At 48.6% G+C, this 27,195-nt stretch overlaps 1 protein-coding gene across 1 annotated transcript in view; it reads right to left on the bottom strand.

Moving 5' to 3' along the window:
- The window catches only part of Itga9 (integrin subunit alpha 9), a 296,042-nt gene extending 288,986 nt beyond the window's left edge, over window positions 1–7,056 (bottom strand). The window contains exon 1 of the mRNA XM_051140720.1: window positions 6,860–7,056. Coding sequence (XP_050996677.1) covers window positions 6,860–7,056 — 197 coding nt within the window. The remainder of the gene's footprint in view (window positions 1–6,859) is intronic.
- Between the last annotated feature and the right edge of the window lie 20,139 nt (window positions 7,057–27,195).

Raw genomic sequence — 27,195 nt, 5'->3', positions numbered from 1 at the left:
AAGTTTAGTTGGTTGGGGGACAAGATCGTTTTAGATCAGGATAAAGAAGTTAAGCTATTAGAGTTGAGATAGGATAGATATTGAATCTCATTTGGAAATTTAGACCCAACAAGACAGGAAAGACACTTACTTCAAACGAGACGAATGCAGATGGCCAAGTCACTATGAATGTAACATGTATAGAACTCAGTATTCTCATGATTGTCACATGGTTCTCCCTGCTGTATGTAGTTTGTTTTATACATGTGTAATAAAATAAAAGTATTAAGAGAAAAAAGAAAGAAAGAAACACCTCAGCCACATGTCCCCATCACCACCACCACCGTGTTCTACTCACATGCACTGGGCTAAGTAGCTGTGGACCCCGTTAGCTCCAAGAAACCCTGAAGTCTTTCTTCCTGGAGTGCTTTCTGTCAGGTATTTGGTCATGAAGACTATTTTTAAAATGACTAATAACAACTTACTTTTTAAACTTGTGTGGAGCCTGGGGTGGGAGCCAGAGCTCCTGTGACAGGGGTAGGCTCCGCTTGCTCTCAGCTCTGCAAGACCACACCTAGGAAAAGGCATCTAAAACTCTAGGACTTACAATCCCGTAGGGCTTTGATTAAAGGCCCCTGCTGCCACACCAAAGTCTTCCTGGCATTCAGATAAGTGTTCTTGATGATGAAGAAGAAGAAGAAGAAGGAGGAGGAGGAGGAGGAGGAACATCCCGGAACATCCCCTGTGTTCACTCATTCTGGGTCCCCCCTGCCCCCTGCCAGCTCCTGTCTGGCGAGCAAATTGCTGCTCCTGAGGCTGATGATATGTGCATGAGGCTGACTTGTGGCCCCAAATGCAGGGATACAAAAAGAGGCGGGAAACCTCCCTTCTTCTCCATCTGCTCTCACCTCTGCTGCCTCTCAGGCCACGCAGGAGCGGCTTCTCCCTCCTGTTGCCATAGCCATTGTTGTTAATTTCAACCTACAAGGCCTGTTGGCTCTCCTCAAATGCAGACCTTGGGGGAGCAAGTGAGCCCTTGGCTTCAGATGCAGTCCCCCACTTCCCTGCCTTAGACTCAATTTCTCTCCCTAAGACCTCCTCTGGCACAAACGAAGATGGGGGTAAGATGATTTATTCGGCCTTGGTTGTCAGCCAAATCCAGTTGCTTAAAAAGATTTTCAGTCCGTAGACCCCAGTGGTTCAAAGTCAGGGAGCACACTGTACCTCTGAAGGCCTCCTCCCGAGTCCTGTGGCATCAGAAACAGAGACCCCAAGAGCCAGCCAGTGGCCAGAATAGTGTGGACTCGGCTTCCGAAAGCCTGTCGTCACCCCTGAGCCTGCTGGGCTTCCACGGTACAAGGCTCAGGGCACAGGACTCAGCTAACTGGGCTCAGTTGGCAGTGTGTTTGCCTTATGACTCTGAGGGCCTGAGTTCAGTCCCCAGAACCCACATTAAAAAGCCAGGTGTGGTGACATTATGTTTATGGTAATGGCTCTGAGATTCCTAGAGCTTGCTGGCCAGATAGTCTAGCCTACTTGGCAAATTCCAGGCTACTGAGAGACCCTACCACAAAAAGCAAAGTGGACAGTGTCTGAGGAATGTCCTCAGTTTGTCCTCTGGCCTCCATATGTGTGCTGACACATGTGCATGTGTACACCGAACACACACACTTAACAGAATTCAGTTGTGTCTGTGAATGCAGCTGACCCGTCCGCCCCACCCAGCAACACTCAGGTAAATTCATTGAGCCTTTTTAAGTTAAAGTCAATTCCAGTGGAGGTAAATGATTGCCCAGAATACTGTGTCTGCTTTAAATAAACATGGAAACAAGATTCTCAATGACAGATCACGCACATTATTAGAAGGAGATCACTTCTGAACACCAGGAACAGTAGCTGGCGGGCTGGGGGGGGGGGGGGAGCGCTTCACACTCTCACACTCAGTTTATCTTCTCAGCCATCCAGGAACAGCCGTAACTCCTGGCCCTGGAAGATTCTCCCTTGGGTAATAAGATGATTCAGCACCAGCTAGGGAAACAGCACCCACGCATGTCCCCCAGAATCTTCAGGGAAAAACTCTTGAGATACTTTTTGGATCCTCTTAGAACTTGGACCCCCATACAAGTGCTTTTTGATCCCCCTTCCAAATGGTTGAAAAGGCACAAGGCACATTCCTCAGGATGAGGGAGGCGTGGTCTGAGCGCGAAGATCCAAAAAAGCTACTGAGGAAGTGGTTGCGTGCCTTGCCCTGCAAGTACAGAGTGGAAGTGCACAAGGAGCATGCGCAAACGAGCGAATACTGGTCAGGGCGCTTCTGAGTGGCAGGGTTAACACCAGTTCCCGTGTTTCCTCACGAAGATTGACATGGCCAGATGGGGCTGGGGAGCGGAGCCCCAAATCCCAAGGCCCATTCTAAATCCTTCAACTTCTTGGGAATCTCCCTCTTCCCTCTGAATAAACATCCCATGCCTGACTTCCCTTAACTAGAGCCTATGATGCAGCTGATATTTTCCTTGGGGCACAAGGTGAGGAGCCCACCGAACAAAGGATGGCTTTTCCATTCTTGGCACACACCATACATGTCAGTGTTTTACAGATGAACAGGTAGCTCACCCACTTTCATGTTCCATAGGGCTTTGATGTAAGCACCTTGCTGAGGCTTTAATAGTCAAATATGCTAAGGATCGACTTTTTGTTGCTGTTTGAGTTTCCTTCAAGTCTTGCCTAGCTCTTTAAGACTTAAGTCAATACAGCCTTCTGGGCGTGATGAGTATTTCCCTATTTGGGCTGTCCCAGAAGTAGCCACTAGCCACATGTGGCTACTCACACATGACTGTGATTTTGTCTAGTTTGAGTTCATTTTTATGGAAAACACAATACCTCTGGCAGGTGTCACCACCACCTGGCAGCACATAGTCTCTGCTCTAAATGCAAATGGAATGTTGGAGCTGCTCTACGTCCTCACTCCACGATGATGCTCTGCCAGCCGGCTACTTCTGCATGTTCGCTCAGTGCCTGAGCACAGCAGTCTTGCTGTCCCAGGAGAAGCCGGAAACACATCGCCAGAGAGGAAGCCAGTGCACCCAACCACTTTGGACTCTAGCACCCTGGGGATGGGGGGGGGGGATGGGGGGTCAGCCAGGCTCCATTTATTTATATCACAGAGTGTTACAGTTGTCGGCTCTGCAGCTGAGAAGGGGACAGAAATTGGCTTTGTCTATGTCCCCTGGCACCTACTCCTGTTGTTCAAAGGATGCCAGAAGAAGCAGGGTTGGGGAGGGTGGCGACAGGAGAGCTCTGCGTGTCATCATAGAAAAAAAAGCTCAGTCACTTTCATGTCTGCATCAAAACTGATACAGATGTCTCTAGGTTATTCTGGTTTATTCATCACGGGGACAATTCTTGCTAGCCAAGACATGGTGACATGGGTCCGTCAAACAAGTAGCACTTTGAACAAAGCTGAGTCTGGCTGTGACCTGAGTGGGAATGTGGTCACAGGAGCCAGACTCAACATGGGGGTGCTGAAAGGCAACATCACCCCTGATCTTCATGCAGGCATTGACCTTCCTCAAGAAGAAACAATTCTTAGTTACAAACCCAAGAGCTGACAGCTTTCACTGTGGAGGTAGTTCATCCTGGGGGGGGGGGGGAAGCACAGGGGGAGGGAAGGTCTGGTAAAACATGGTATAGATCAGGCTTAGCCCCAGCTTGTCACTTTTGGGAAGTAGTGAACCTTTCTGGGGTTAGGTCGGTCCAAAGTCACGCTTGGGGGAGGGGGTGGTCTACTTTTGTCCTTTATGAACTTCTACCACGGTGCACTCCCCCCACCACAGAGCTAAAAGCAGCAGGGCCAACACCCATGGGTTTGAGTCAGAGCCTGAGCCAAAACGTAACTTTTCTCTTTGTAAGTTTACTAACTCAGGTGTTTGTTACAGTAACAGAAACTAATCACACAACCTAACCCTCAACTCTGCCACCTGCTGTCTGGGCTCTCTCTGTCCTTTCTAGCACAGTCTCTGTCCTGTGGATAACACACCCAAATCACATCAGGACTAATCAGCTAAAGAGTATTTCATCCCGAAGGGGAGCGGAAGGCACAATGTTTACATAATGTCACTCATCTTTTCCTACCCAGGTTTCAATGTCTTTTCTTCTGAAAAAACTCCTTCCCTTCCTCACCTTTTGACTGTAAACTTTCTAAGTTACTCTTGCAGTTTTTCTCTCCTCACCCACTGCACCTGACCAGCCGCTGGCTAAACAACTACCAAATGCAGAGCCCCAAGTACCCTGTTTCCCGTTTCACGAGAACTTCTGTAATACAATACGGAATACTGTAAAACTGTCATCCTTGCTGACTGAGGATGTCTGATTCCAGGAATTGATTGCAAGGAAATAATTAAGAAGGCCCACAGTGCTTTGTTGTGAAAATGCTTACTTGTGTTATTAGAATTATAAGCAACTGGAAATGACCTGATGAGTTGAGAGGACAATTGGCTCAGGGACTGTGTAATACTGAGGGACATTCAATCATTAAGTCAACCAACCCGCCCTGGAGGTGTAAGTTAAGGCAAAGATTTAGGGTAGATACGAATTTCACAAGACTGGAATCTTACATATTTACAGTGATGCTTTAAGATTATTCTCAAAGAGCAGGAATAAAAGTAAGCCCAGGCCACAGTTGGGGCTTGTGTAAGTGGAAAGCCTTTGTCTGGTGTTCCATTAATCTCATACAGGTCTAGCTCTAGAGAAAAGGAGGAGAGAGGAAATGGAAGCTTCTCCCTCTTCAAAGTCCACGAGCCCCTGACTAGGCAGTAATGCCAGAAGAAGCTGTACTTAAGAGCCAAGACAAAAATGTTGGGGGAATGAAGGAAGAGAGAGAAACGTGGGAAGGAAAGGTTTTTTGTTTTGTTTTGTTTTGTTTTTTTAAGCTGCAAGAGGAGATTAAGGTACTGTGGTGGGGGCAATCTGCTTCAAAGATATATATTTTTTAATAGTAAAATTCAAAGAGCTGGGAAAAAAAACAAAAAACAAACAAACAAACAAAACGGAGGTACCAGCACTCCAATGCAGGGAGTGGCTTGGCAGGAGGGGGCACTTCTGAGATCAGCAGGCCAGCTGCTTGTCCCCACAGAGATGCCTGACCCTCTCCCAACAAGGTCAAAAACCAGTATTGCCACCCTATAATGCAGCCTGGGTGCCAGCCTGGGTGCCAAGCATGAGGCCAAGATGTCTTTCTCTGCAAAAGCTATTCACAACGTCTTTCAAAAACAAAGCAAGCTGAACACCTTGTCTCTGCTGGGTCTGCTCTTATCTAGTTCTCAGCAGGAGGAGGCTGTGACCTGTGATCTATCCAAAGCCAGGTGACAGGAGCCTGGCCCATGTCCCTGGAACCACGGGATTGCTGCAGGACACATAGGCCCACCCACAGCTTGAAGTTCCCACTGAAGCTATGCCTCCCAGAGCTGACTGACTGCCCTTTCCTTAATAGCCCCCCACCCCCACCCCGAACAGCCCTTCTCCGTTTGACAGTTCCTCCCATAATGCTGATGCCAAGGTCACACTGTGTGGGACTCTGGGAGTATTCTACATACTGTTTCTATCCGGCCATAATCTGCACCAAGCCCAAAGTCCACATCAGACCTGGAGCCTGCGGATATGAGAGAGGGTTCTGCCCACTGTCTACAAGGGGTTTGCAAAGGCGGGAAGCAGCATAGAGCCGGCTGGTAACTCTATGATTACAATCAACGTCAAGAAGGGATGCAGATGAGAGCTACACACAGGGTCTTTGAAAACTGGGTCTCTTGGAGACTGCACTCCTAAATACACAATTGTTAATAAGGCTGGCCACAACGTTCTCTTTCCCCAGGGTTCTGGAGGGTCCCCCATGCACAAACCCCGGGTTCCCTCAGCCCCTGTCCAATTCTGAGCAGAGACTCTCGGTATATTCCACTCCCAAAGAGCACACCCCTCTTTTAGCCTGCTGCTGCCTCTAAGGATGCTCACTCACTCGATAATACCCTCAACTCGACTAGCCATCTCCCGGGCCCTCAGTAACAAACACATCATATAAAACGAGGTTGGGTAGCTTTCTGACGACCGGAACTCTAGCTGCTATGAAAAGGTGGGCGTGGTGCGGCTGTTTCATTCCAAGGAAGTGGTCTAGGAGGGTACCCATCTTCTCTAAGCGGTCCTGCTATGGGCTCAGCTAACTTCGCTAATGATGGTTAATGAAGGAGAAACTCTTAACCTTCTTTGCAGGCTCTCCCATCTCCTCTGTCAGCAATCGTACCTCTTGGTCCAAACAAAACTTCATCCTCTTAAGTCCTTTCTGTAGACTGGCACGTGAGAGATGAGCTCCAGGGTGCCTGCCAGGCATACAGTCTGTTCCTTTAAGAGTCCTCCTTACCTTACTATCCTGCATCCCAGATCCTCTAAGAACTCTGCACGCTCCCCCCCCCACCCCCCGCAACCTCCCCTGAAGATACTCACGACCGCAGAACCCACTCCCACCACATCCCCTGTTTCTGTGCTTCCTGCACGCAGCTGCCCTAGAGCATGTAAAGTGGTCCCCAAGAGCAGCCTGGCCTCCTAGGGGCCCTCTGGGGATCGGGGGAGTTGGCCAGGCAGCGGTGGCCCCTCGAAGGTGGACAGTCAAGTAACTTTGCTGTAGCGAAAGTGAAGCTGCGCCTGACTGCCCCGGGAAGACAGTGACCCCAGGGACCCCCCTGGGCCTCCTGGAGCAGGCCAGGATGTCAGCGTGGCCGCCAGACATTTAAATTGGCCCCACGGGAGGCGGCGTGGAAGAGGCCGGAAAGGCGGCGGCCGACTTGGGGGACCGTGGGGTGGCCGCGCCGGAGTCTAGGAGCCGCGGGACACTCACCAGCGCGTGTTGTCGTGGAAGTGCTCCAGCACCGCGTAGCCGAAGAAGGAGCCCGCGGGCCCCTGGAAGAGCACCGGGCGCTGCGCGTCGAGGTTGTAGGCGCCGGCTGGGACCCCCGTGGCCACCAGCAGCAGCAGCAGCAGCAGCGGGGCGCAGAGCCCCCCGGCGCCGGTCCGCGCCGCAGCCGGGCGGCCCATCCCCAGCCGGCCGCCGCCCTGCGCCCTGCCCCACGATCGGGGCTCCCGGGACACGCTGCTGCCTGGGGCGCGAGCTGTGCGCTCCGAGTCTGAGCCCGGGACGCGGCGATGGGCTGCTGCGCGAGCGGGAGCGAGTCCAGGGACGGCCGCCAGCGCGCGGCGTCCTCTTAATCCCCGCGGAGAGGATTGTGCTCACGGAAGGAGCGGGTCCCGGACCGGGCGGCGCTGGACTGCGGAGAGGCGCGCCCGCGGGGTGGGCGGCCCGGGCGGCTCGGGCGGGACGGGCCCGCAGCGCCCCCTGCTGGACGTGGCTCCTCAAGCACCGCCTGGACTTGGTACTGGACCCCGGTGAACCCCATCTTTTCCAATGTTCCAGGCTCTACGAGGTCCGGGCTGGCTGGGTCTCCCCGCTTTTGTCTTACGCTGTAAGTCTCTCACACACGCACATAAAGGCCCAAAGCCACCCGAGGCAAAGATGGATGAATATTCTGGCCCTGCCCATCTGGAAGCTCTTCCTCAGAGGCAAGTGCTCAAGACCGTGAATCAGTTGCTGTTAATAAGAATTAATCACGCGGAAGCGAGCGGCGTGTCCTCCACATGCCTTGACCCGGGCAGTGCTTTGCAACTTGGCGGACACGCAATGCAGCCAGGTGTGCTCCCCTACGTCATCGCGGTGAAGTATCCATTGCACACAGTTTACTTCTTAACCACCTTTTGGTTGTGTGATCATCAACAGTTCATTTTGCAGGTTAAATTATGTACAAGTTCAACAAGCACCTCCAGCTCAGCCCAGGCCCTGGTAAAGCTTCATTTATTTCTGACTCCGTGAGGTTAACTATTCCAAGCTTAATGTTACTACTGAATCGCTTTTTGTCTTTTTCTTTCTAAACCCGTTTGTCCTTAAAACAACAGCACAAGAATCTGGGGGTGGGGGTGCGAGCTCTGGAATTATCTGCTCGCGGTAGTCTAAACACAGGGATCCTTACAGGTGAGGAGCCTCTCCCAGCTGTCGTCGGAGAAGCTGGGACAATGGAAGCGAGATTACGAACAGGCTGTACTCCTGGCTTTGGAGATGGAGAGACAGGTCCATGAGCCGAAGGATTCAGGCAGCTCCAAAACCTGAAGACAGTGGGATGGCTTCTCTTCTACAGCTTCCAGGAAAGCAGCCCAGACTTACCTTGGCATGGGTCCAGTAAGACACGTGACCTCCAAAACTGTTAGATGATAAATGTTGTTGTCTTAAGCCACTGTCTTCAGGTAATTTGCATAGCTCTGAGGGATAACTGCTGTCTTAGGGTCACTATCGCTGTGATGAAACATCAGGGCCAAAAGCAAGTTGGGAGGAAAGGAGGATTTATTCAGCTGACACTGTTCCCCATCGAAGGCACTGAGGACAGGAACTCAAGTAGGGCAGGAACCGGGAGGCAGGAGCTGATGCAGAGCCCATGGATGGGGTGCTGCTTACTGGCTTGCTCATCATGGCTTGCTCAGCCTGGTTTCTTATAGAACCCAGGATGATCAGGGCTAGGGTTGCACCACCCACCGCAGGCTGGGCCCTCTCCCAAGAATCTCCAACTAAGAAAATGCCCTCCAGGCTTGCCCACACCCGGATGTTATAGAGGGAAAATTTGCTCAATTGAGGTTCCCTCCTCTCGACTGGCTTTAGTTTGTGTCGCGTTGGCGTAAAGCTAGTCAGCACAACTGCTATATCCGCCTATCCTGCTTTCTGTTCTGGGCTGTGGCAAAGCATTCTGACTAAAAGCAACTTGGGGCAGGACCGGGTTTATCCCAGCTTCTGGGTTAGTCCATCACCAAAGAAAGGCAGGACAGGAGGCCATGGCAGCAGCTGAGGGAGAAATCATGAAGGAATTTTGCTGACTGGCTTTCTCACTGGCTGGCTCTTTTGCTCATGCTCGGCTAGCTTTACATACGACGTAGCTCACCTGTTCAGGTAATGGTACCACTCACAGTCAGAGCCCTCTTACATCAATTAACAGTCAGGCCCACAGACAAACCTAATGAAGACAATTACTCAATTGAGATTTTTTTTTTCAGGTGATTTTACACTGTACCAAGCAGACAGATAATGCTAACTAGTAGAGTGTCTTAAATTCTATGTAAAGTAGTATGTAGTATGTGTGTGCATGATCTTCAATTAAAAAAAATCTACAGCTACCCAGATCTAGGCAATGGACAGGACATTCTCCACAGTTGAGTGGAGAGCGGGGTCTGACTTTCACACGTACTCTGGTGCCTCACATTTGACCATGTCCCCTGGATGGGGAGACCTGGTGGCACTCAGAGGAAGGACAGCAGGTAGCCAAGAAGAGACTTGATACCTATGAGCATATAAAGGGGGAGGAAGTCCCCCTCAGGCACAGTCATAGGGGAGGGGAGTAAGGGGAAAATGGGAGGGAGGGAAGAATGGGAGGATACAAGGGATGGGATAACCATTGAGATGTAACAAGAATAAATTAATAGAAAAAAAAAAAAAAATCTACAGATTTTAGTAAATTCTTAAGAGGTGAGGTAGCCTTTAAATGGTTAAGAACCAGAACCTGGAGATACAGTTCAGAGGTTAAAAACACTTGTTACTACTCTTGCAAGGGACCTGGGCTCAATTCGTAGCACCTGCATACTGGTTCACTGCCATCTGTGACTTCAGTCCCAGAAGATCCAACATCCTCTTCTGGCCTTTCACAGGTACTGCATGCATGCTGTGCCCACACATATGTGCAGGCAAGCAATTATACACGTAAAATAAAAATAAATGGGTCTTTAAAAGAGGTTCGAATCCATTGGACGAAAACACACTGATTGCAATCTTTATAAACTGAACCTAAAAGTGTAAAAACAAAACTGTTGATTTGGCCTTTCATTTCATAAATCAGGAATCCCAAACGTGAGCATACATCAGAATCCAGGGAAAGCATTAAATATATATATATATATATTTGGGGCTAGAGGCACTGGCTCATCCATTAAGAGCATACTCTGCTCTTGCAGAGAACCCAGGTTCGATTCCAAGACTCACACAGTGGTGGCTCATAGCCATCAGTATCCCCAGTTCTAGGAAATCACTTAAAAATAAAATAAATAAAAATACAGATTCACAAGCAGTGAGCTGGTTGGGGCCACTAAGGGGAAAGGCCCAGGAATTAAGATTTGTTAAGCAACTGGGGTTGGGAAGCCAGGTCCCCAAGGGAAGAAATCTTTCTGCATTGTGGCCCTGAACATGGGACATTATGTCAGGAAAGCCATACACTCTGAAATAAAACACATGGGGCCAAAATCCCAGGTCCGACCAGCTGCGCTATCCTGCTCAGTCAATGCAGCAGGGATGCTAATAAACTCAGAAGCCTCTGCAGCATATTGATGAGCTATTTGAGGCATCTTAAAAATTGTAAAGTGGAACGATTTTTAGTTATTCATGTTATCTGACATCAGCTGTCAGCAGTGAGCTCAATTTTCTCCCTGCAAGAATAAGCTTGTCTGTCTCTAGGATGTCTAACTAGAGGGGTGGGCATCTGCAGATCTTCTCGTTGGCTGTGGAAAAAAATGCCTGACAAGAAGAAACTGACAGGAAGAAAGGCTGACTGCAGCTCATAGTCTGTGAGTGCACACAGTCACCATGGTGGGGGAGGCAGCACAAGGCTTGTGGCCTCGGGAGCACACAGCTGGGACACCTCACATCTGGGCAGACCAGAATGCAGAGCGAAGGAGACATAGTAACTCTCAGCTGGCTTTCTCCTTTCCCCCTTTTCACTTCAGCCTTGAACCTCAGCCTATGGGATGGCACTGCCCACATCCTCCTCAGTCAAACCTCCCCAGAAGCAGACATATCTAGAGGTGTGGTCTCCCTGGTGACTCTAATGTCAACCAAGTTGACAGTGAAGATGAGTGAACACTTGGGAAAGCCTTCTTTTTCAACCCTGACCACACAGGAGGTAGCTTTGCTTCCTGGTGCTGTGCCTTTTTAGAAACTGCACCTTGTGTCCAATTTTCTACCTAAAAATGACAGCTTGGTGTTCCTCTTCCTTCGTACCCTCTCAGGCCTCATCTTGAAGGCTTGTTTTTGTAATAGAGACTCACGGGTCAAGGCACAGAGAACTATGTAGTGCTCAGCCATAAGTGGACCGACTATTTCCCACTTTCTTTCTTCCCAAGGCTCAGGGATCGTCACGGAAGGAAGGGTGGAAAGACTGTAAGAGCCAGTAGTAGTAGAGGGCTCCTGCGAAACAGTGTTTTCTGCACATGGCAGGGCTAGCTCTCACACAAGCTTTCGGTGGCTGTGACTCCGTGTGCAAGATGGGAGGGGGGCCAAGGTCAAGTCAGACACACTCCCAGCATCCACCCCTAGCCAAAGAGCAATTGGCAACTGATGTGGATAGTTGAGGGAGTCCATTTTCTTTAGAGTTGTGACCCCAGATAGAAAGCCCAAGCCTTAGCATATATATATATATATATATATATATATATGTAAAATAAAGTAACCTTGGTGGCTTTAAAAAGAAGTATATGTGTGTGCGCATGGGATTAATTGAAGGACTGTGTAGACCTTCCATTTCTGTGCTGGGGTTAATCCAGGGCCTTTGCACACCTGAGCACATATTCACCTGTGAGCTGCAACCCTGTGGTCTTAAAAACTGCCTTGTCGGTCTCGTTAGCTTTTTTCTCTCTGATAGTACTGTTTGTTAGACAGGATCTTGCTACATAAACCAGGTGGCCCTGAATTCTCACTTCCCAAGCACTGGGATGTCACATGTGGCCCTCATGCCCAGCTCTCGATCTTACTTGGGCTGCTCCCTTCAGGTCTTTCTACATTATATTCTGGCTTTGACTGTCTAGGTATGTGAAGGTTGTACGTGTACTTCTCCAGCTTGCACCCTCCTCTCTCTCTCTCTCTCTCTCTCTCTCTCTCTCTCTCTCTCTCTCTCTCTGTGTGTGTGTGTGTGTGTGTAGCTTGTGTTCTTGTGTTGTGTAGGCTTCGGCTACAATTTCATGTACCTTGGAATTTTATCATCATTCAGACCATATTTTTCCACAGACAAACTGTACTTCTTCTTTCTGGCAATTGCCTGGGCACTGCTGATCTACCTGTGCTGTGACCTAATGTCTCGCTGGTGTAGGGACTGATAGGGAGATGACAAATGACAATATGTAAATAGACAGATACGTACTATGTGATTGTAGGTAAGTGGGTGGGCAACAGGCAGACGGAGGCATAAGTAGGTAGGAAGATGATAGCTAGTAGGCAGATATAGATAGGTAGGTAGATAGATAGATAGATAGACAGACAGACAGACAGAAAGACAGGTAGGTAGAATGTAGCACAGGCTGTTTTAGTGCTCCTGAAGGCTGACTTCCTATTTCATTCATTTACAATGCCAACAGGAAAGACTTAGCCATGGTGATTATCACAGCAACAGAAACCAAACTAGAATAACTTTGGATGTCTCTTTCAATGGGGCAGGCTATCCCAGTTCAGTCTGACCTGGGGCTGCCAGTCTGATGGTACCCGAGACACCAGTCTGATGGTACCCCTGGGGCCGCCAGTCTGATGGTACCCCAGACACCAGTCTGATGGTACCCCTGGGGCTGCCAGTCTGATGGTACCCCAGACGCCAGTCTGATGGTACCCCTGGGGCCGCCAGTCTGATGGTACCCCAGACACCAGTCTGATGGTACCCCTGGGGCCGCCAGTCTGATGGTACCCCTGGGGCTGCCAGTCTGATGGTACCCCTGGGGCCGCCAGTCTGATGGTACCCCAGACGCCAGTCCCTGGCTTTGCCTGCTTTTCCCTGGCACATGTGATGCCCACTTAGATCCAGATTCAGCCAAGACTGAGGCTGACTTCATCATTCATTTTTCCTCTGTGCTAGAATTTTTCATTATTTTTGGCCTCTGAATATTTACTTTGTTGGCAGCCAAGCCATCCCTCGATCAGTCTTATATTTAATTCAAAAATGTGAGGTGTTTTGCAGGAAGAAACAGCTCTAGATGTCTGGGTATTTATTAAGTTAAAATGCCAAAAAGAAAACTTCCCTAATTTTTAAGTCATTGAATAACTTAATCATGCTTTAGCTCCATTGTCTATAAGGAATCCGCATGATCTCAAATCCTGTGCATGTATGTTTATATGCTTATGAATGTGCTATGTACATGGGAGTGTGTGTGTGTATGTAGTCATAAGACCACCTTGGGTGTCATTCTTCAGGCACTTTGCACCACATTTTTGAGACAGGGTTTCTCCCTAGCCTGGCACTGTCTGGCTAGGCTGGTTGGCCCATAAGTCTCAGGGTCTTCCTGTCTCCATATTCCCAGCACTGGAATTACAAGTACATGCTACTATTCTGGGTTTTGTTGTTTGTTTGTTTATTTTCTGTGGGTCCTGGGTGTGGAACTCAGGCCCTTGTGGTTGCAAAGGTAAGTGCTTTACTGGCTGAGCCATCGACCCAGCTTAAAGAGGAGCCAGAGCCAATGCAGGACTCTGGAATGTGAAGAGCAGATCAGACTATCTTCATAAACCCTCCAGAGATCCCTAGAACAATCCTGAGAACAATTGTAGTTCTAGTCCACCCACAGACATAGGCTCGCCACGTGGGTCTATCCTTCCCTGCTCACTGGGCACAAAATTCTCAAGCCCAGAGCTGGGAGTGGTGGCACACGCCTTTAATCCCAGCACTTGGGAGGCAGAGGCAGGCGGATTGCTGTGAGTTTGAGGCCAGCCTGGTCTACAAAGCAAGTCCAGGCTGGCCAAGGCTACACAGAGAAACCCTGTCTTGAAAAAACAAACAAAATTCTCAAGCCCAGATGAGCTTTCTTTGGAGTTAGCTAAAAGATTCAATAATCAGATTGTTCAAACACACACAGGGGTCCCACAGTGTAGGCACTTGCTGTCGGGATCAGCACCTTCTGTAAGTGCGTTATCAAAGGGTAGCACACAGCCTTACATGCCTACAAGCAGACACCTGCAGCACACACCAGTAAAATGTGAGTTCCTCAAACAACACACCCAGTTCAATCTGGTGAGTAAACTGCACCTGCAAGCACAAAACATGTAAAGAGAGAGCCGGGATTTTACTGTGTTTGCAATGTGTGATGGAGTGAATGGGATGTCCCCTGTGGTCTCAGGCATTTGAGACCCTATTGGTGGCACTGTTTAGGGTAGCTTTAGGAGGTGCGACCTTGACTAGAACGTATGTCAATGGGGCAGGCTTTGAGCAGCATTTCAAGATGAGAGCCCTCAGTTTCCTGCTTCTGCCATTCTGCCTCTGATCCACCACCATGGACCATTAACCCCTTGGGAACATGAGTGCAACTAAACCCTTTCTTTCTATAAGTTGCCTTGGTCATAGTATTTTATTATTACGGTAAGAGAAAAGCAAAACACAAGGATTACAGTTGAGACTGTCTGTCTGCCTGCCTGTCCTTTGTATTCTTTGAGTTGTTTGCAGATAGCCTACCATGGATGTAGAAAATGGGACCTCCATAAAACTGAAGTCACCAGTCAAAATGAACGCCTGTCATGAAGACAAAGCAAACCCTTGCACTGCTGCTGGTGCACACCTGCCACCCCAGCTGTTCTGTAGGCTGAGACAGGAGGACTGTTGTAAGTTTGATGCCATCATGCTCTATGGAAGGAATTCTAGGCTAGTCAAGGCTACATGCTAAAACTCTGCCTGGAACCCAGGATGAGTGAAAAGGAGGAAGGGGGGGGAGAGTAAAGTGGAGAAGGGAGAAGCATTGGGATTGGTGCACACAAAAGCCATCTGCTCTCCAACTGAGAAGAAAACTTGGGCGTCACTAGACAGTGGAAGCAGGTAGAGCTAAGAGCAGCCACATTGCCAGTCTCTGGGCCAGCCCTGCCTGCAGTCCTGGCTTTTGTGGAGGGCCTAACTTTGCCAACAGAGCTAAGGAAGTGACCAGCCAACACCATGTGGAAGAAGGAAAATGGTCGGTATCCAGACGGCTCCTCATGGCATTTCCAGAAAAAGGAGAAACACCGAGAACCATCTTCTAGATTGCTTACAGGTTGGTGGGTGGCTAAACGCACTTCTGAGGCTGCGTCTTCAAACATCACCTGAACTAATTTTTTATACACAAGAACAAATGTTTTTGAAGCCTGAAGAGTTGAGGAGGAGGGTAAGTCCTGTCGCCAAATCTTCAACTTGAGCAGCAGGCGGAGGCTTAGTGAATACTTTCCCACTGAGGTGTTCAGAAGCCAAGGTTCGCCACTGCTATTGGGTGTAGCCTTTCCAACCTGTTTCTGGGCTCCATATCTTTTTCTAGAGATCCACAGTTAGTGAAACTGCTTCTAGTAACAAACACTGTTGTTAGAGTCACACACCTTTTGAAATGATAAGTTTGAAAAAACATTCTTCATTTTCATTTAAATAATAAAACTAGCTTATGACTTGCCAAAACACAGAGACATAACTTTTTTAACTTTACAGTGGTGTGAAAGTATTCCCATACAAATGTTCTGCTTTGCCACGTGCAAGAAATTGAGCACTTTGTTATACAATAGGCTTTGTGTTGGACGATTTTGCCCAACTGCAGGATAATGCATATGTTCTGGGATGTCCACAGCAGGCGAGGAGGAGCCTAATGTCCAGAACATCAAATGTGTCAAATGCACCTTCTACTTGAGGGGTTTTTGACTTTCAAAGGGTAACAGAGATTTAATCACACTGTAACTTAAGGAACCTGGGACTTTCAAGATAGGTTAGGGTGATGAGTAAGACTTATCCCAGTAGCCTGTCAGGCGCATTTGCCAGATCAGGCTGCCACAACAAAACACCACACAATGCCTGGCTTAAACAACAGAAACACATTTTCTCACATCCCTAGAAACGTCGTCGAGCCTAAGATCAAGGTGCATACAGGACTGACACTTGTAAAGGGGTGCCAGTGGCTGCCTGATACCTTTCTAAATGTCCTCAGGTGATCTCTTCTTTGGATTTACATGGGACAAAGGGGAGGAGAGGAGAGGTGAGGATGTTGCTTAGTGGCTGTGCCTATCTAACATGTATAAGACCATGAGTTCGATCCCCAGCACCACAAGGAAAAAAATGAGACGGGGGAGAGGCCACCTGAGTGAGCTCTGGCATCTCTCCTCACAAGGGCACTAACTCTACCAGGTCAGGGCCCTACCCACAAGACTTTAGTCACTTTCTTACCCCAGATCTGTATTGCGTAGGGATGTGTGAGTGCATACGTGCGTGTGTGTGTGTGTGTCTGTGTGTGTGTGTGTGTTGAGGAAACACATATTTTCAGTTGATAGTATTGGTATGTGACCCTGAGTAGATAGGCTCTGTAGGACTCAGTCCCCCTATATGCCCATATATGTAAACAGGAAATCATCTTCATTATGCCGCTGTCAGGACTAAATGAAATAAGCCATGTAAATCATGTCACAGAGTGGGGGACGGAAAGCAACTGCTAACCCTGAGTCTCTGCTTTGATGATGAGACCACGGGGCTGATGGTTAGAGCATCGTGACAGACTTATATTTCTACAACTGTGTGAATCGGGCTCCACAGAAGCTGAGGAGACTGCTGCAATGCTTCCCGTTATGGGAATCGCTCTGTGGAGAGACTGATGCAGATATTGCCTGAGAGACTTGAAGCCTGAAGCAAAGTCCTGCTTTCTTACTAACTGCTAGACCCAGGGCTCATTGCTACCTCTCATTTAAGAATAGTGGCCTCCTGGGTTATGAGGGGTACTAAACAGAATAGATACCCAAATCTGGGTCACACAGAAGAGCAGCAAAGCTCAGACGGGGGTGTTCTAGTTTGGTGTCTCCTGCTGTGGTCAACACCGTGATAAAAAACAACGTGGGGAGGAAAGGATATTTTTGGCTTACCCATCACAGGATCAGAGGAGTCAAGGCAGTGGGAACTGAGGAAGAGACCATAGAGAAATGCTGTTTATTGGCTGCCTTTGTTTTCCAGGCCAGGCTCATCTACCTAGAGACCACATCACCTGCAGTGGTCCGGACCCTCCTACATCAGGTAGACAATTTAGAGACTGCCCCATAGACATGCTCACTCACAGGCCAGTCCGATGGAGGCAGTTCCTCAAGTGAAGCTCTCTCTTCCCAGGGATGCAAACAACAGAAGGGGGGGCGGGATAGCTCAGTGGGTACAGTGCTTTCGTAAAAGCATGAAGAGCTCAGATCTCCAGCACCCACAAAAGGCAGGGTGCGGTGGTGCACACCCGTACCCCAGTGTTGGGAGGTGGAGACAGGATCATCCTTGGGACTCCCTGAGCAATCAGTCTAAGACAACTGGTATACTTCAGATTCAGAGAGACCCGATCTCAAAAGATAAGATGGAGACCGATAAAGGAAGATAGTTGATGTTAATACCTTAGGTCTCTAAATGCACATATGTGCCAATCCCTTATATGTACACATACACACAATTTAAAGCATGCCCAGATGACATTGTGACAACTTATCCAAGCTGCTGAACAATCTGGCCTCATGTTTCAGGCACTTCATGAGGAATGGCCCACACAGGCCTGACAGACAAGGCCCACGATGCCCTCCCTTTGACTACCATCTTATCTAAATGACTTTCCTGACTGGGACGTTTTGAGATTATTTTTATTTTTTTAAATATGCTTAACTTGGAGTTAATTTAGAACTGAAAACATCTTTTGGAAAGTACCTATACAGCCCAATTCACTTTATTTTCCTGTCTGTGCCTGTGAGCACCAGCTCCTCCCATGCTGTGACAAGTCACTAGGCTCCAGCACACAGTTCTGACCAGCTCCTTGAGCCAGCTCAGAGAGGCAAGCTTCAAAGCTGCAAACCAGGAGAGTGTAGCTCAGTGACATAGTGATTGCTTGGCATGTTCACGGCCCTACGTGATGGTAACAGAAACACACACACACGGGGGGGGGGGGGGGGGGGGGGGCTAGGGGGGAGGGACAGACAGAGAGACAGAGAGACAGACAGAGACAGAGAGAGATAGACAGAGAGAGACAGAGAGACAGAGACAGAGACACAGAGAGAGAGAGAGAGAGAGAGAGAGAGAGAGAGAGAGAGAGAGAGAGAGACAGAGACAGAGACAGAGACAGACAGAGAGGAATAAATTGCAAATTTCCCAGAATCCTATGGCACGTGTCTTTCACACACATGGACTTTCAGAAGCCGAGAGGTTCTTCCTGTGTGTGCTATCCGTGTCTCCAGCTTCACCTCACGCTGCAGCCGTGAGCATCAGTTACAGCCTTCCCTCCCACCAAAAGTCCCAGGAAACGAGATGAGGTGTAGCTTTGAGCCACAGTTATGAGGGGAAACGGAAAAGGGTTTCCTTAAAGATAAAATCCTTAAGATACCCTCAACTGTGGAAGGCAGAAGCATCTAGTTTTAAGAGGATCCCTGTAGTGACGCACACACAAAAAAGACTCTTGCGCCCAAGTGGAAGTATGAGGAGTGCCAGGACACCGAGAGGCCAGAGGTACGAGAAACAGCGCCAGAGAGGCTCTGAGCGGCTAGTGGAAGATAAGCCCAGGTGCCAGAGGAAAGTCTTCAGGTCAGTATTCTGTCTCTACTGCCACTTGGAGTAGGCTCTGTGCACCACAATGATTCCTCTCAAAAGGAACACCAAGAAACCATGGAACTGCAACTCAGTACAAGAGTTTCCTTACCTGATACAAAACTTAACTTCTGAGGAAACAGAGCTACTAGACTGAGCTGATCTGAATAGTCAGTATTCTCAGAAAGACACAAGGTTACCACACTCCAGCACGATGAATGGTCCTTGTCTTAAAGATTAAACAATGGACAATTGAGGAAAGTCGGCATATGGGCTAAGCAGTAGAAGGAACTGCCAAAGGGGTAAATTCCCGTGACAACATCAAGACAAGCAAGTTTGTTAATCTTCTCATTGCTGTGGTAAAACACTTGACAAAAGCAGTTTAAACAAGAAAGGGTTTGTTTTGCCTCACGGTTTGAGAGTGTAGCCAGGCCATTAAGGCAGGGACAGGATGAAGGGGGAGCTGGTCACCTTGCGCCCCTGTCAGGAAGCAGAGAGAGCCAGATGAATGTTTGTGCACTGTTCACCTTCTCCTTGCTCCACCAGGGACCTGTGGATTAATGCTGCCCACAGTTAGGATGGGTCTTCCCACCCCACTCTAGGAAGTGCCTCGAGATGTGACCAGATGGTTCTAGATCCGTCACACTGACAACATTAAACATCACACCTGAGAGAACTTCCGGAATGTAACTGACATCTATAAAGTGTGCAATAGAATTCGTGAAATGTGGAGTGCAGCTAGGACCTCACCAGAATCGAGAAGCGTTTGTCCTTTTACCAGACCCAGAGGATGTCTCATCAAAAAACATTTTCTAACAAAAGGTTTCCATCCAGAGGGTGGGGGAACCCTCGACTCAGCAGCTACTGAAGCAACTCGTGGGGCACTAGATTTGACTACGAAATGCCTTCCCTCATCTCACAAAGAAGGCTAATGGCTCAGGCGCTGGAGGGCCGCGTGGGCATGCCTCTGACGGATCTATAACCTGGTGCTGGTCAGAGGAAAACTGTGGAGTCAGTTCTCTCCTTCCACCTTGCAGTGGCCAGGGACCCAGCTCAGGTGACCTGTATTGTGCCCCTATTGCCTCTACCCCTCTAAGCCATCTTACTGGTCTCAGATTATATACAGTTTATTGCATGTAGGTTACGCCTCAATGCGGCTGTTACTGTAGCTATGTACACCGGCTCACCTGCTATTTCAGTTTGCAGAGCTGTGGCTTACGCAGTGTGACAAACCAGAGCCTAAGCCAGGCCCCACCTCATGCTTGCCATGCACGCCTCATTGACTGACTTGGTCTTTCAGAGCCTTGGGCTTTTGTACTTGTTGTTTCATCTTTAAAAGTGGTTTGTGGTCTTAGGGGAGTGGTGGCGTATGCCTTTAATCCCAGCACTCGGGATGGCAGAGGCAGGTGAATCTCTGAGTTTGAGGTCAGTCTGGTCTACAGAGGGAGTTCAGGATAGCCAGGACTACATAAACCAAAGTGGAGAAAGTGAGTTATGGTCAGGCTTAAATGGCAAATACCTACAGTGGATTCTTGTAAAGTTTAGTCCGCCGCCCTTGTAGGAATGGAAGCATATGTATTTATGGTCTCCCCCAATGGTGCTGCCTTTATCAGCCATCCCGAGGCCAGAGGTCGGGAGGCAAAGCTGTAGCCATGTGATGTGCTCAGCCCTCCTGCTTCTGTCTGTTGTGCTTTGTGTCCCTCGCGTCCAGCTCTAGTGTGAGAAGTTCAGACACGTAATAACTTCCTCTTTGTCACACATTCCAACTCTGGGCCCCTCTGCAACATGCTGACCCTTTCTCGTTGCCGTTCTCTTCACGTGGGAGGCACTGGGGGCCTTCGCTGAAAATGTTTGCGGGTGAACTTGATACAGATGCTCACCGCCAACACCTGAAGATGAGAGCTGGGAGGAGTTAGCGCGCGCAGCATGTGTTGGCCCAGCAGCAGTTCTGTGAGGAGTGTCTAAAGGCCGGGGGCTGAAAAGAGCTGGGCAATGTCATCTGGCCTTAGGGCAGAAGTTGGATATTGAAAGTAAGAATAGAAACGTACCAAAGTGAAGGTGTAGCACTTTTAAAAATCACACAAAGGGAGCTACAGAGAGGGACAAGCAATTAAGAGCAGCTACTGTTCTATAAGAGACCAGAGTTTGGATCCCAGAACCCACACTGGTCAGCTAGCAAATGCCTGTAGCTCCAGCTTCAAGGGATCCAAGGACACCCACACTCACCCCCCGACACACACACAGACTATGCATTCACCACATCACACACACACACACACACACACACACACACACACACACACACACACACACACGTTTAACTATAGCCATTGCAAGTCACATGACTGCAAAAATCACTGCATCCTACTAACAATACTAGGTACACAGAGTGGCAGCTTCATGCTGGCCTTCGCTGAGCACCATTCTGTTTAGACCTTTACAAGCTTGTAGGTCAAAGACTTACAAGAAAATCCGCCGCTAAGTGACTCCTGACATGGAAGGATTGTATCAGTTCTAATAGCTGGGAGTCCAGATTTAATTCTAATGTGCAGCGAACCCTGCTCAGATGTCCCTGGAAACCTTGTCTCTCCTCCTGTCTGCTTTCTGGTGGCTTTGTCTTTGGGTTGCTGCCGTTCAGTACAGAAACGCCACACTTTCCTATGGCTACCCAGACCCTGCAGCTGTGCCAGAGATCACATCCTTATTCTAGGTCATCAAGGGAAAGATAGAAGTCCTAGAATTCCATTCCTCTCAATGGTTCAAAGGGGATCATGTGGCCTTCCCTGAAAAGGTCACTGGTTGTGGGGAGAGGGGAAGGTAAGAGAGATGGATTGCTTTCGTGTCTTGGGATGAAGGCGCAGGAGAGCCCCCTTCTAGGAATGAGGGATGAGGCTAACCCAACCATGGCGGCTGACTTGGTTTGCCTCTTTGTGGCTGTGATAAACACTATGGCCAAAAGCACTCTGGTTATAGTCCGTCATGATGGGAAGTTGGGACAGGAACCTGGAGGCAGGAGCCAAAGCAGAGGCAATGGAGAGGTGCTGCTCACGGGCTTGCTCCCCATGGCTTGCTCAGCCTGTGTTCTTACAGCATGCAGGCCCACACCAAGTACAAGCTTACCCCGGACCTGACCCATGCCGCCAGTCCTGCCCATGACTCATTGCCTAAAGCCTGCTGCGGTGGACCCCCATCCCAAGGATGAGGGTGCATGGCCCACAGGAGCTGGGGTAGTAGAGAGCTGAAAGTCTGAGAACATATCTAATGACAGCACTACCTGCCTTCCTGGTTACAAAATGTTGGGCTTAAAGAAACGCACTCTCCTTATGGGGTCCTGGAATCCACCCAAGGTACTCTCTCAAGGGACAAAACAGCCTATGCACATGGACTTTAATCACAGTCTTGTCAGTAACAGCAACAGCCCAGACCAGCTCAAGTGTGCATCCAATGCTATTCTGATACAGTGAGCAAATTATGGTGCGTGGGACAGTGATGCAGCTGTAAAATCTGTGGGAAGAATTCTGCAAACAGGAAGAATCTCCAGGGTACACTGCTGAGGGAGAAACGCCACACGATGAAATGTATACTTTGTCAAATTTCGAGTACAAAAAAAAATTTACGTCTGCATGTCTGTATGCATATGTGTTTTTGCTAAGAGAAAACCTGAAAGTGGGAAAGGAAGGTAACCTTACAGATGGAGGCAAACCTTCATGAAAGTACCTCTTTGTGCTGGTCATGGTGCTGTGTGCCTGTAATTCCAGTACTCCAGAGGCTGAGCCCGGAAGATCTGGGATGTAAGGCAACCTGAGCTCCACGGGGACACCTTATCACAAAATGAAACCAAAAATAGGCAAACACCTTTTAACATTATCTTGTCTTTGAACCATGTAAATATTTTGTATGTTCAAAAAGGCAGTTAAGCAGCAAAAAACTAGGTCTGCATGTTGCTTCTTGGCCTTTTGACTACGGTTCAGTGTAGAACTAAAGATAAAACTATAAAATTTCACGATCAGCGTGGAAGGGGGAGAGAGAGAGAGAGAGAGAGACAACTGACATGGAAGCCACCATGGAAGGGGCAGGAGTGAGAGGGGACAATCAGGGCTCAGGCTTAGGAGCGTCCCATTTGAGACTCTGGTTTGACTTCTATCCATGTGGAGATGTCATGCTGGACACACAGTTGGATTCATGAGTGTGGGGCTGGAGCTGGGGTCAGACAAGACACATAATCATAAAAGTCATTGGCATATAAGCGGTGTGTGAGGTCATGAAACACGATGGGGTCATGAGGTGAAGAAGAAAAGCCCTTAGCCGGGCGTGGTGGTGCACACCTTTAATCTCAGCACTCGGGAGGCAGAGGCAGGTGGATTGCTGAGAGTTCGAGGCCAGCCAAGTCTACAAAGTGAGTCCAGGATGGCCAAGATAACAGAGAGAAACCCTTTCTCGAAAAACCAAAAAAAAAAAAAAAAAAGAAAGGCCCTTGGATGACCTTATGACCTTAGATGTCAAGAGAACAGGTGTGAGCCATTCAGGAAGGGAAGGCAACGGTTAGGCATTCTAGAAGCTGTATTCCTTACTACTGTGGCAGACACCTGACCAAAGCAACTTAGAAGAGGGAGGGTTTCTTTGGACTCAGGGTTTAAGGATACCATCCATCATGTATGGCCGCAGGCACGTGAGGGAGCTGGTCACATCGCACCTGCCCTCAGGAAGCAAAGAGGTGAATGCTGATGCTCAGCCACCACATTCAAAGTGGCTTTTCCCTCTTCAGTGAACCTTTCTGAAAAACACCCAACAGACATCCCTAGAGGTGTCCCCTAGGAGAGTCTTAATCCAGCCAAGTTGACAATGAAGAGATCAAATGAAGGGAGAGTTGTCGCAGGAGAAAGGCCACTGTGGAGAATCAGCAGGCGACAGAGAATGCCCTGCCCTTGCCATTGGTCTTGCCAAGAGTGGAGTCAGAGAGGAGGAGGGTCACGAACATGAGTCCACAGGGGAATGAAAGTCCACTGAGTGGCCACAGTGAACACAGACATTTGCTTAGGGCTCATTTCTAAAGGGCTATCGGAAAACTGACCTTCTGTTCTCTAGAGGGCAATGTGGCATAAAAAGACAGTCACCTATGTAAGAAAGGAGCAATGAATGATGACATATTCATATGTGGATAGCAACGAACTAGGATAGAAGACAAATATGGTGACAAGTAGGCCTTACCATCTGTTCATAAGATGAGGGCGCTGCGACACAGCGGAGTCTGTACAGTGCTCTGAGTTGATCTCTGGAACTCACGTAACAAAGCCCGCTGTGGTGCTGTGCTTTTTCTATCCCAGCACAGTGGAAAGAAGACAGGTGATACCCTGGGGCCTACTGGCCAGCCAGCCTAGCTGAGTCAGCAAGATCCAGGCCAGCGAGAGACTGTCTGCTCCCTTGTGAATGTGCACACACACAAAGGACGGTGTTGCCCAAGCTCACAACGCAGGGCGTTACTGCCACCTCCAGACACAGCAGCCTCTGAATGGGCACAGCAGGTCTCCGGCGTTGGCCACACATGGCCACAGATCTGTGAGTGGCTTCTAGCCCTGCCTCCAGAGACAGGTTGCCACAGAAAGACAATAAAAGAGAAGCCACTTCCATGAATCAGAGTGTAGGCTTAGATGTGCGTGGCAGTTAATGGCAGATGCCTTGTCAGCAAGCTACAACTAGGGCAGCTGACTGGGGAGAATCCGGCAGCCCTTAGGAAGAAGCATGCCTCTGCAGCTTCCAAGAAGCCTATTTGAAGAAAGACTGCCTAGGTCCAACAGTGCACTCTGGCTCCCAGAACCCACCCAAACCACAAAACAGAGCAACAGCCCACGACCTACACACTCCAGAAAGCGGGAGGGGAAGCAGAAAGATGTCCGACTCTCTTGGCTCATAGCTGTACATTGGCCCAGTGCGCTCAGTGTCTGCAAAAATGGACAGAGATTTTCCCCTTCTAGAACTCACACTCCCGGACATTAAGGAGTGGCTGCCTACTTCCCCAGCCCTTGGTTCTGGATTAGCCTTCAAGCTTGCTGCACTCAACAGAATGCAGACATGACAGAGTGTGGGGCCTCAACCCGGGCCTCAAGATGTGCACTCTCAACTTGTACCTTCAGACCCCTACTGGGGTGCCATGCAACAAGGTTAGGCTGGCCTGCAGATGGTGGACCATGGCACACTGAGATAAACCATCCTTGTTCTAGGAGGAGGCAGGATTCAATTCCTGCCGTCTCTGTTTATGGTCACTTAGCTTCTGGCCCATTTCCGGACCTCTTTGATGACTCAGGCTTCTTGCCCACGGATGAAGTAAAAGCTAAGCAAAAATGACACAGGAAAAGCACTGAGAATTCTCTTGTTGAAGCTCCACCCTTGCCATTAGTTAGTAAAATCCACTTAAAAGGCTTTGCCAATAGTAATTAAAACAGCATGGTACTGGCACAGCAACAGGCTGGTTGATCAGTGGAATCGAATCGAAGACCCAGATATGAATCCACACACATATGGTCACTTGATTTTTGACAAAGAAGCCAAATCTAGTCAATGGAAAAAGGATAGCATCTTCAACAAATGGTGCTGGTCTAACTGGAGGTCTACGTGTAAAAAAATGCAACTGGACCCATATTTGTCACCTTGCACAAAAATCAAATCTAAGTGGATTAAAGACCTCAACATAAAACCAGAGACACTCAGTCACTTAGAAGAAAAAGTGGGGAAGAGCCTGAAACATATTGGCACAGGAGACAACTTCCTGAACAGAACACCAACGGCCCAGGCCTTAATGTCAACCATTAATAAATGGGACCTCATGAGGCTGAGAAGCTTCTGTAAGGCAGGAGACACTGTCCAGAGAACAAAGCGACAGCCTACAGACTGGGAAAAGATCTTCACCAACCCTACATCTGACAAAGGTCTAATATCCAAAATATATAAAGAACTCAAGAAATTAAACACCACCAAACCAAATAACACAATTGAGAAATGGGGCTTGGAACTAAACAGAGAATTCTCAACAGAGGAATATCAAATGGCTGAGAAACACTTAAAGAAATGCTCAACCTCCTTAGTCATCAGGGAAATGCAAATCAAAACAACTCTGAGATTCCATCTTACACCCATCAGAATGGCTAAGATCAAAAATTCAAGTGACACCACATGCTGGCGAGGATGTAGGGGAGAGAGGAACACTCCTTCATTGCTGGTGGGAATGCAAACTAGTAGAGCCACTTTGGAAATCTATCTGGCGCTATCTCAGAAAAATGGGAATAGGGCTTCCTCAAGACTTAGCTATTCCACTCCTTGGAATATACCCAGAAGATGGTTCAGCACACAACAAGAAAATTTGCTCAACCATGTTCATAGCAGCCTTATTCATGGTAGCCAGAACATGGAAACAGCCTAAGTGTCCATCAGTAGAAGAATGGATAAAGAAACTGTGGTACATATACGCTATGGAACACTACTCAGCTATAAAAAACAAGGAATTCCCGAAATTTGTGGACAAATGGATTGAGCTAGAAATGATAATAATGAGTGAGTTAACCCAGAAGCAGAAAGAATCAAATGGTATATACTCACTTATATCTGCATACTAGCCCAAGGGGCATGTCCCACGAAAGCCTTCACTTACCAGGAAACTGGGACAGAGGGGAGGACATCCTATTGGGACTCTAAATGAGAGAAGCATGGGAGAATAGCAAAGTAGAAGGAGCCAGAGGGTCCTAGAAACCTACAAGTAGAACATTATGATACGCAGATTTGGGCCCAGGGGTCCCGCTCAAACTAAGGCACCAGCCAAGCACAATACAGGTGGTAAACTTTAAACCCCTACCCAGATCTAGCCAATGGTCAGAACATTCTCCACAGTTGAGTGGAGAGTGGGATATGACTTTCTCACGTACTCTGGTGCCTCACATTTGACCATGTCCCCTGGAGGGGAAGACCTGGTGGCACTCAGAGGAAGAACAGCAGGTTACCAAGAAGAGACTTGATACCCTATGAGCATATACAGGGGGAGGTAATCCCCCTCAGGAACAGTCATAGGGGAGGGGAATAATGGGAAAATGGGAGGGAGGGAAGAATGGGAGGATACAAGGGATGGGATAAACATTGAGATGTAACAAGAATAAATTAATTTTAAAAATTAATTAAAAAAAAAAGCTTTACAAAGATTAAATATGGCTAAAGGAGAGTTCTGCATCCTCAGGAGGTAGCCACAGGCCTGTGTAGAACTTTCAGGAAAGGCAGATTGGAAAAGGAAAGCCTTTCCTTTCTCTTTCCAAGGAGAGCAGCGCCCTCTTGCGGGCCCTGGTGCAATTACAGTGCTGCCCCTGGAAACAGGAGGAAGTAAGTCATGTGCTTAGGAAAGTGGATGAAGGAGAACAGGAGGAGCAAGAGAGGCAGAAGGAAGGAAAGGAGGACAAACAGGAAAGGGGAGACTGAGGAAGAGGCAGGTGGAAGGAAGAGGAGAAGAGGAAATGAAAGAGGGAGGGGAGAAAATAGGGAGGAGAAGGAAAACGAGGGGAAGGAGTAGGAGAGGAAGGGATGGGGTAGGATATAGGAGGGTGAGGAAGAGAAGGAA

This window comes from Acomys russatus, chromosome 32, assembly GCF_903995435.1.
Source record: "Acomys russatus chromosome 32, mAcoRus1.1, whole genome shotgun sequence".
In the NCBI taxonomy this organism is placed as follows: Eukaryota; Metazoa; Chordata; class Mammalia; order Rodentia; family Muridae; genus Acomys; species Acomys russatus.
Note: the sequence above shows the minus strand (reverse complement) of the source record. Positions and strands in the feature narration are given on the sequence as shown.